The 9,077-nt window shown below is 25.5% G+C and overlaps 3 protein-coding genes across 3 annotated transcripts; 1 reads left to right on the plus strand and 2 right to left on the minus strand.

Moving 5' to 3' along the window:
* Nucleotides 1-935: 935 nt before the first annotated feature.
* LOC132918105 (probable Golgi SNAP receptor complex member 2) lies at nucleotides 936-2,283 on the minus strand. The gene is made up of 4 exons (XM_060979198.1): nucleotides 1,906-2,283; nucleotides 1,724-1,829; nucleotides 1,500-1,655; nucleotides 936-1,441 (listed from the first exon to the last, which is right to left on the minus strand). The coding sequence occupies exons 1-4, from the start codon at nucleotides 2,031-2,033 to the stop codon at nucleotides 1,196-1,198; spliced, it is 636 nt and encodes a 211-aa protein (XP_060835181.1). The 5' UTR covers nucleotides 2,034-2,283; the 3' UTR covers nucleotides 936-1,195.
* A 1,361-nt stretch (nucleotides 2,284-3,644) lies between these two features.
* LOC132917895 (transcription initiation factor TFIID subunit 13) lies at nucleotides 3,645-8,715 on the minus strand. The gene is made up of 4 exons (XM_060978881.1): nucleotides 8,460-8,715; nucleotides 6,346-6,519; nucleotides 5,342-5,507; nucleotides 3,645-3,875 (listed from the first exon to the last, which is right to left on the minus strand). The coding sequence occupies exons 1-4, from the start codon at nucleotides 8,484-8,486 to the stop codon at nucleotides 3,832-3,834; spliced, it is 411 nt and encodes a 136-aa protein (XP_060834864.1). The 5' UTR covers nucleotides 8,487-8,715; the 3' UTR covers nucleotides 3,645-3,831.
* On the plus strand, nucleotides 7,207-8,469 carry LOC132917894 (33 kDa inner dynein arm light chain, axonemal). Its single transcript, XM_060978880.1, has 3 exons — nucleotides 7,207-7,414; nucleotides 7,475-7,744; nucleotides 7,819-8,469. The coding sequence occupies exons 1-3, from the start codon at nucleotides 7,322-7,324 to the stop codon at nucleotides 8,179-8,181; spliced, it is 726 nt and encodes a 241-aa protein (XP_060834863.1). The 5' UTR covers nucleotides 7,207-7,321; the 3' UTR covers nucleotides 8,182-8,469.
* Nucleotides 8,716-9,077: the final 362 nt, after the last annotated feature.

Genomic DNA, 9,077 nt, shown 5'->3' on the forward strand with positions numbered 1-9,077 from the left:
AATTGAATCTAGTTGGTACTTTGGGGGGTCAAAAGTAAAAAATTGCCAGTAGAAAAAGCGCCACGAAAAACGAATCATTGTAAATACTTGAAATTTTCACCAAATGTTTATATTAGCGTTATCTATTGACGATTAAATTTTCAAAATATTTAGAATTTTTTTAAACTATTTATAGACCATTGAAATTTTCGATTTTTCTAAATTTTTTTTCTTGAAATGCCGATAAAAAAATTTGTCTTTCCAAAAAATCTTTAAAATTGAATAGGTACAAGGTTTATTATAAGTTGTACTTATCGTAGTAAAAAAAAAAAAATCAAAAATCGTTAGTTATAATTTTTGTTTATAAGCATTTAAAGTTCAAATGTTTACGAAATATATCAAAATCGCGAAAATTTGCAAGGAATTTTGAAGTTGAAAATTCATAAAATTTTTGAGATTTATACCTAAGGTTAAAAATCCCAGTACAAGGTTATTCATAAATTTTCCATCAAATATGTGTAAAAAAAAATTCAAGCGTCAATATAGAACTTACGAAATGAAAATTTTTTCGAAATCAAGTAAAATAACGATATATTACAATTTAAATATAGGTAATAATATAATACATCCTACTAATTATCATTGATTGACAAATCATCTCCGTTCAGAATCGTTTTTCATATAAAATGATACCTGTCATATTCCTGTCAATTCTACAAATGTTTGTTATGAATTATAGAAAAAAGACCAAAATGGATATTGTTAAAGCTGGTTTTGCATAAAAGTATTTGTTTTTCTCTGATCATTGAGAATGCTATAAAAATGTCCATTTTTGACCTCCAATTAGATTCAACTTTCAACTAAAAACTACCCACACACACATACAAAGTAACATCATTGTAAAATTAATTCAATTATTTGATTTGTTCAGAATTTAAAAATAATATGTTTGACAATAATTGTATGGAATTATTTAATAAATATATTAACAATAAAAATTAATAAACAAACATTAAATTTTTCTTACTAATAAATATAAATAAACTAACTGTTTAAAAACATTTTAGTCATGTACAAAAATAATTTTGTAAATAGTAACAATTAACATTAAAATATATATTACATATAACATAATATACACTGTAAAGGTTACAGTATTATAATTTATGGTATAAATCACCAAAGTATTAACTTAACTTGATCAATGATCAGCTGATCAACTGAAATATATCATTACTATAATTATAATGAGAATTGTGATGGCCATGCCTCCATATAGTATATATCTATCTTCTTTTAATCTTTTTTCAATGTATTTCATAGTTGTATTTGAAAGTCTAAGCGAACCAAAAATTCCAGTTAAACGATTTCGGGTGCTAGTAAGTCGATCACGTTGTTCACGCAAACTTTGTAGTATACTGACACCAGATCCCAATAAATCATCAACCCCTCGATTTGCTCCCTAAAATAAATAATTTGGTTAATTAAAATGTTTAAGTTGAATTATAATATAAAAGTACCTGTAGTGAATTTTGATGTTGTATGGAACTATCGATTAATATTGTTGTATCATTCATGTCTGAATTTCTAGTAAACCGGCGATTTAACAGTTCTTCACGTTCCTGCTCAGCTCTTAATCTCCTTAGCTGATTTTGTTGATGCGTTCTTAACGCTGACTAATAAATATTTATACATTTTAAATTTGATAGAAATTAATATTTGTTTTATACAAAAAAGCGCTTACCTGCAAGTGCTGGTAATCATATTTGAGTTGATCTACACGTAACTTGGCATTGTTACGCCTGGAAACTGGTTCTTTATGTACAAGTATATCTAGGTGTTCACAGTTTCTAAACAAAATGTTCAATTAACAAACATTTTTTATAGAACAAAAACAATTATATTAGACAAAAATGTATTCATTACTGTGAAATGGTTAATATTCTTGATTGTACATCTGCTTCGACCAGTTCAGATTTCGAACTCTCCAATCTGTGGAATAATTCTTGGGTTTCTAATATCAATCTATTTGTCTGGTGGTATAAATTTTCCATTGTGTACCGTATGTTTATATTAGGTTTACACTATTTTTGAAATTAAGACCAACATGTATTATATTCACAATATCTTTAGAAGATATTATGAAATCAATCAGTTTACGTGTTTCAAACTACTGGAAAGAAGAGTAGATATTGCTGAAAGTACGCTGACTAGCGTAGTACCGTAGTGCCGTCTGCTCATTGCCACTGCCCACTGGATGAATTTTTTTTAAATTTTGATAACAGACACGTATACGACGGACCACATTATAAAACAGTTTTGGAATGACTAAAATATAGATAAGCCAGTGCTGACAAGTGAGTAAATTTAAGAATACGTACAATAATAAAATTATTGTATAAGTAAAATTAACACAATATTATATTATTGCAACACGATGTAGAGAAGAGAAATTCTCTTCATCGTGGTCTTGGTGTGTATCATACTATCATGCTATCTTTAATCATGGTCTGTATATAAAGTCAATATCATCTATTTTATTTAAAACTTAAAAGGCACTTTTACTTAATACTTTTACCAATTTAATGGGCACCTATCATTTTGTTTTGAATCTTATTTTATGTATTTTCTTAGAACGTATCATAATTATTGATTTTATGAATATACACTCATTTTATCAAATCAAGTTATAAGAATTTTAAAATAATCACGTTACAAAATAAATCAATAATATCCTCAAAAATACCCTAGATAATAACTTTAATTTTAATTTGTATAACAAGGTTAATTCACTCTATAGTTTTGAAAATAACAGAGCATATTGGATTATTGTAAATGTAAAATTTGTTGTGTTGTACATTTGTAAGAGTGTAAGACAATACACAAAGGCGCGATGTCTTAAAAAAACCCAAAAGAAATCATAGATATACGGTATAATTGGTATAAAGAAGTAAAGCTAATAAGATATTATAATAAATTTATTATACCCAATTCATATAAAATAAAAAAAAAATGATCCTTATGATCCATTTTTTTTCAAAAACTAAAATAAAAAACATATCATTATGTTTAGCTTAAATAAAATGTATTATAATTTATAATACAGTCTATCATAAATACTTACATTAGTACATAACCAAATTATATTATAAGTAATTCTATTCTATTTAGAGATATAGAGTAAAGTGAATAACAATAGATGACTGAAACCAAAAGAATTAATTTCTAATTTAACCTGTAATGGTTGTAATCGTACATAATAAGAGTTTCAGAGTTTATTTCTCAGTTATCTTATTATCTAATTGATGATGCGAGTCATGAGACTCCTTAAATCTTATCAGTTGCTACCCCAGAAAAGAAAATTATAAGTTTTTTTTATATTAATAAATATATTCATGTGTATTGTGTGTGAGTGCTTATTATTTTCAAAGTTCAAAGAATTAACAATATTAAATTATTGATAATAATAACTAGTTTTATACTATAAAACCATTACATTATATTAATATGCAACAATTTAAAAATCAAGTCTTTAATGTGCTTAGTGTTGACTAATTTATTTTTATACAAGTTATTATATTATTGATGAATTTCAATAAGTAAAGAACTGTTATAAATTAAACAAGTTGTATTAAAATGGTGATGTCTTATATAAAAACTCAATGTTTTGTAGTATTTAAGTATATTATCTCGAATAAGTCATTATTATACCCAAAGAATATATAATTAAAAAAAAGACATAAATGTTATAATGCTTAAAAGTTATTTATAAAAGTAAAGCGTTTAATGTTACTTAATACAAAAGTACATATTAAATTAAATAAACATAAATTGAACAAAAAGCCTTGTTCATTATTTAGTGATACTAGTATTACCGTTGTTTGGTACTTCATTACCTGTAACAATAAAATAATAATTATTTAGCATAATTAACAATGTACAATTTATGAACACTAGATCAAGTTATTAAAAATATCTAATTATAAATTTATTTTAAAAAAAATGTAAAATTAAATAATTTTGTAATGTAGAAATCAGGCACGTAACCAGGAATAGGGTGTTATTTAAAATTAATTGACAAAATTTTACACATAAAATTAATAACTTTATGTATACTTTATTGTACAAACACATAACAAGTATCTCCAGTGGTCGGCAACCGGCGGCCCGCGGGCCGCATCCGGCCCGCGAGTCTATTAAATACGGCCCGCTTTAAATTCTATAACAACGAAATTTAATTGAATATCATATAAAAAAAAATCACGTTGTATAAATATAGTTGAACGTTTCTATCAGTCATATTTTATAATAGTGGATATACCTTGACACTTTGACAGTTACCGATAAGATAGAGTAGATACGACGAGTGTATTTGGGTTATAATATTAATTTTCGATTGTGCTCAGTAACATTGCGTTTTTCATTTTCCGAATTGTAAAAAACTTTTTGAATCGTCAGAATTTTCATTATCAAGAGTTAAATTTGTTGAAGCTATTTCGATACTTCAACAAGAATTTAATAATCGATTTCAAGATTTCAAACGACATTCTCAATATTTTCAACTACTCGCCAATCCGTTTAATATTGATGTTGAAGATATACCTGTTGAGCTTCAAATGGAAATAATAGATTTGCAGCCACAAGATATCTTAAAAGACTCATTCAAAGCATCGCCTTTACTTTTTTTCGCTGAACTTCCTGCATCATTTTCAAAAATTAAAAATATAGCTGCGAAATACTTCAGTATGTTTGGATCCAATTACGTATGTGAACAGGCATTTTCTCATATGAAAAAAATTAAAAACCCATACCGTTCACGCTTAACTGATGATCATCTCCACCATGTACTTAGAGCCAGCACAAGTAATTTTAATGTGGAAATTGAAAACATAATAAACAATATCCAACAACAAAAATCACATTAAGCCTATTAAGTAGTTGTAATTTCCATACTTTTATATTATAATAATATTATTAAAAACTGTAATTTTTATGTTCTATTAATCTAATATTTTAAAGTTTTAAACAGTTATTTTTTTTCTTAGTAAATAATTTGGAATATAAAATTTTAATTTTTGTCTGGCCCGCGAACTCTTTTTAATTTATGAATGTGGCCCGGGAGTCTAAAAAGGTTGCCGACCACTGGAATAGATAATGGCTTATGAGAAAAAATTTAATTATTATTATTATTAATAAAAAAATGTAAATCTATGAGTATACCATGCACCTGGTAGAAATATATGTTATTTATTTAGCAAATTGATATGAGTAAATACAATTTTAATAAAAATATTTTTGAGGCTTATACTAAAAAAAATATAACAGGAACCAATATTTTCGAATGAAATAAGTGTATTTTTACCAGCAAATTTTCCTTCATCGAATGCTTTCCGTGCTTTTTTCAATTCTTCATTCATCATTAATAATTCTTTGACTCTAGCATACTTTTTTGCATCTTTTCTTACTAAAAATACAATATCTTCTACTTGAACTCGCCCAGACCGTCCAATTTCCATAGCATTATGAGTCTAAAATGAAAATATAATTTGTTAATTTATGACAGTAAAATATACACATAGTTATTAATAGTAATTAATTTTATCATAAAACACTCATTATTTTAAAAAATGTTGACTTTTTTTAATTTTTTTTTCTTCAAAATTTTTAGTTTCATGCTTTTATAAAACTATATAACATTTTTATTTTTTTCATCCTTGTATTTATTAGTGAAATCACTTTTGATATTCAAATGGCAACCTATATATAAAATGTCATATAACAATAGGGGGTTTTTTTTTTATGAATTTTAATGTTAAATATATTATTTTTCATTTAACCATTAATGAGTTATAGCTGCTCAAAGTTGGGTGGTTTGAGGTATTTTGGTGTTCGTCCTACAGGTTATTACGACTGTGAGGCGTTAGTAACTACAAGTATAAAGTTTATCATTGCGTCAATAGTTGATAACGAGTTTATTACATATGAAAATAATAAGTACCTCTCATTATTATCTGTTACCCATGTGACTATTGGTCTTCAGAAACAAGAAGTTTTATAAAAACTGAAAACGGCAAAACTTTGAAAAGCTATAACCTGCTAAAAAATTAATGAAAAATAATAATTTGAACGTTAAAATTCACAAAAAAAATAGCCCTATTAATTCAGTACATTTTAAATATAGGTTGCTATTTGAAAATCAAAAGTTTATAGAGGTTTCACTATTAAATAAAAGAGTGAAAAAAATTACAATTTCATACAGTTTGAGAAAAGTATGAAAAAAAAAATGAAAAAAGTCAATACTTGACGAAATAATGAATGTTTAATGATAAAATAATCACCCTGTATAATAATAACATTTTATATTACCATTTCTGTGATAAACTCAATTACTAGATCTTCAAGTATGTCAACACTTTCAGTATATGGATTTTCATCATCACCAAAACCATACATCATACAACGCAATTCCTTTGAGAAAAGTCGCTTTCGACCAGCTTTTGTAAATGACTGACTTTCTACTTGTTGTTCTTCTTCATCAAACTAAAAAATCAAAGTATTTTAAATCATGAGTTATAGATAAAAATGATAAATATAGGGTGATCAATAAAGCACTAGGTTTACCGTCATTTTTTTCTTCAATTATTTATTAAAATTTTGATTTTTAGAATTTTTAAGTATAAATAAAGACCAAATTATCAATAACTTAGATTTGTTGTTGTTATTATTATTATTTTTTTTAAAACATTTAAAGTATCTAAATTTGAATAAGCAGTTTTGCAGTTTTTAAACTGATTACTAAGGATAATAACTCATGATAATAGGATTGAAAAAATATATGCGCTATGATGATTTTAAGTTTTTTTAATTAATAGGTATAATTAGTAATATACTAAAAATATTACATGTATTATTTATAATCATTATTAAGGAATGTATTTTGTAGATACATTTAAATAACTAGGAAACTGTTTATTCTGATATTGATTTAGATACATTCATATTTTCAAAAAAATCATCACCTTAACAATTTACAGTAAAATACTAAAATGAGTGGAAAAAATTTTTTATTGCCATTTGCCATAGGATACAACTTAAATGGTTGTCTAACTATTTAAAAATATGATCCTTAAGTATATTTGTTAAATTTAATAGTTCATAGTCTCATAGATAAACATTTTAACTTTTATTATAATAATTATTGATGCTTATAAAATGTTAATCAATAACTTTACCATGACAACTGATATAACATATATAAAGGTTTTTTTAACAAGTTTTCTTTTTATAACTTTTTTAAAGTTATATTAATTTTTATGGTTTTTTTGTAAATTAATCTACGACAATGGGAGAAAAAATAGTACCTCTGGAGATGAATTTAGTACGCTACAGTAATCCAGTAGCAGTCACAGAACGCGAAGAAAAATCGAAAAACAAGGTTTATTATTATTTAAATTTAATGGGCCGTAAATAAAATTAGTTATTTTATAATTAACAGAAACTTGATGAAAATGATGGTCTAATATCAAATGAAAAAATTAAAGAATGCGATGAAATTCTAAATTGTATTTTGCCACCAAGAGAATGGGAAGAAAATGGAAAACAGTGGAGACAAAAAGTTTCAAATCAACCTGCTACTAGAATGGATGTAATCAAGTTGACAGAAATGTTAGATATGAGTTTGCAGCATTTACAGGCACGAGAAACTGGTATATGTCCAATTCGGAGAGCTCTTTATTCTCAGTGTTTTGATGAAATAATTCGACAGGTAGAAATAATATTAATTAATAACTAATATGAAACAACCTTTGCTATAATCTCCATGTATTAATTAATTTTAAGGTCACTATTAACTGTGCAGAACGAGGACTTTTGTTACTAAAAGTTCGTGATGAACTTAAAATGACAATGGATGCTTACCGGTCATTATATGAAAGTAGTATTGCTTTTGGTATAAGGAAGTCATTGTCTGCAGAACATAATAAGCTTGACATGCAAGATCGATTAACTGAATTGGAAGTTGAAAAACAGAAAATCAAGGATGACTTAGCAACAGCAATTGCAAAATATGAAATGGCTCAAAGACAAGGAACTGAACAACGTATTGCTGAACAACAAAGACACAATGAAGAAATTAATTTTTTGAAAAGATCCAATCAACAGTTAAAAGCTCAACTCGAAGGAATTATAGCACCAAAGAAATAATTTTTAAATAATTGAGCCACTTAGCTACCATACTTAAATAAAATATGTGTAGTTTTTATGATTTTTTTATTTTTGTGCTTAAAAAGTGAGATTATGTTGAAATTATTAATACCTAAACTATGATTTTTAAATTTTTTGGTATTAGGTATATATTTTACAAAACATTAGACCTTATTGTTGAAATTAAAATTTAAATAAGATCTACTCATGTAATTAAAATTTTTGAAGATATGTAATTTTCATTGTTTACATGTTTACTGATAAATGTTGACTATTACCTGATCAAATGCATCTTCTGTAGCCATTTCAAGAACAACACACAAAATTTCTAAAAATTTAACAACATTCAAATCAAAATATTTAATAGTGTTGTTTTAATATTAACTTCGTTTGATATGTAATCGTTTACTTTTAGACAAGAATGAATGAGATAATTATTCACTAAAATACTAAATAATTAATTAAATATTGAAAAATTTAAGATTATCATGGTAAATTTGTGAAATTTTATTACAAAATGACATATTAAACATTGATAGTTATTACGATTCATGATAAACCTAATATTTGTATCCGTGATAATAATATGATAAGGTGTGTTTACATCACGGATTAAGATATAATAAAATTATATCTTTAATCGTGGTTTACATTGAGTTATATCGTGGAAGGGATGTGGAAATATAATATTACTACATTAATACCAACATAATTCAATAATTCATTAAAAAATAATATGAATGTACTTTTATTAATTTGTTCTTGTAGGTCTAACCATGAACCACGATTAAAGATATAATCGTGCCATGAACTAAGATAATATACCTAGGTATGTGTCAGCCATATATATTCTATTATGTCTATGGTGTCAGCCTATAAATCACTAAGTATATTGA

Source organism: Rhopalosiphum padi, chromosome 1 (genome assembly GCF_020882245.1).
Source record: "Rhopalosiphum padi isolate XX-2018 chromosome 1, ASM2088224v1, whole genome shotgun sequence".
Lineage (NCBI taxonomy): Eukaryota > Metazoa > Arthropoda > Insecta > Hemiptera > Aphididae > Rhopalosiphum > Rhopalosiphum padi.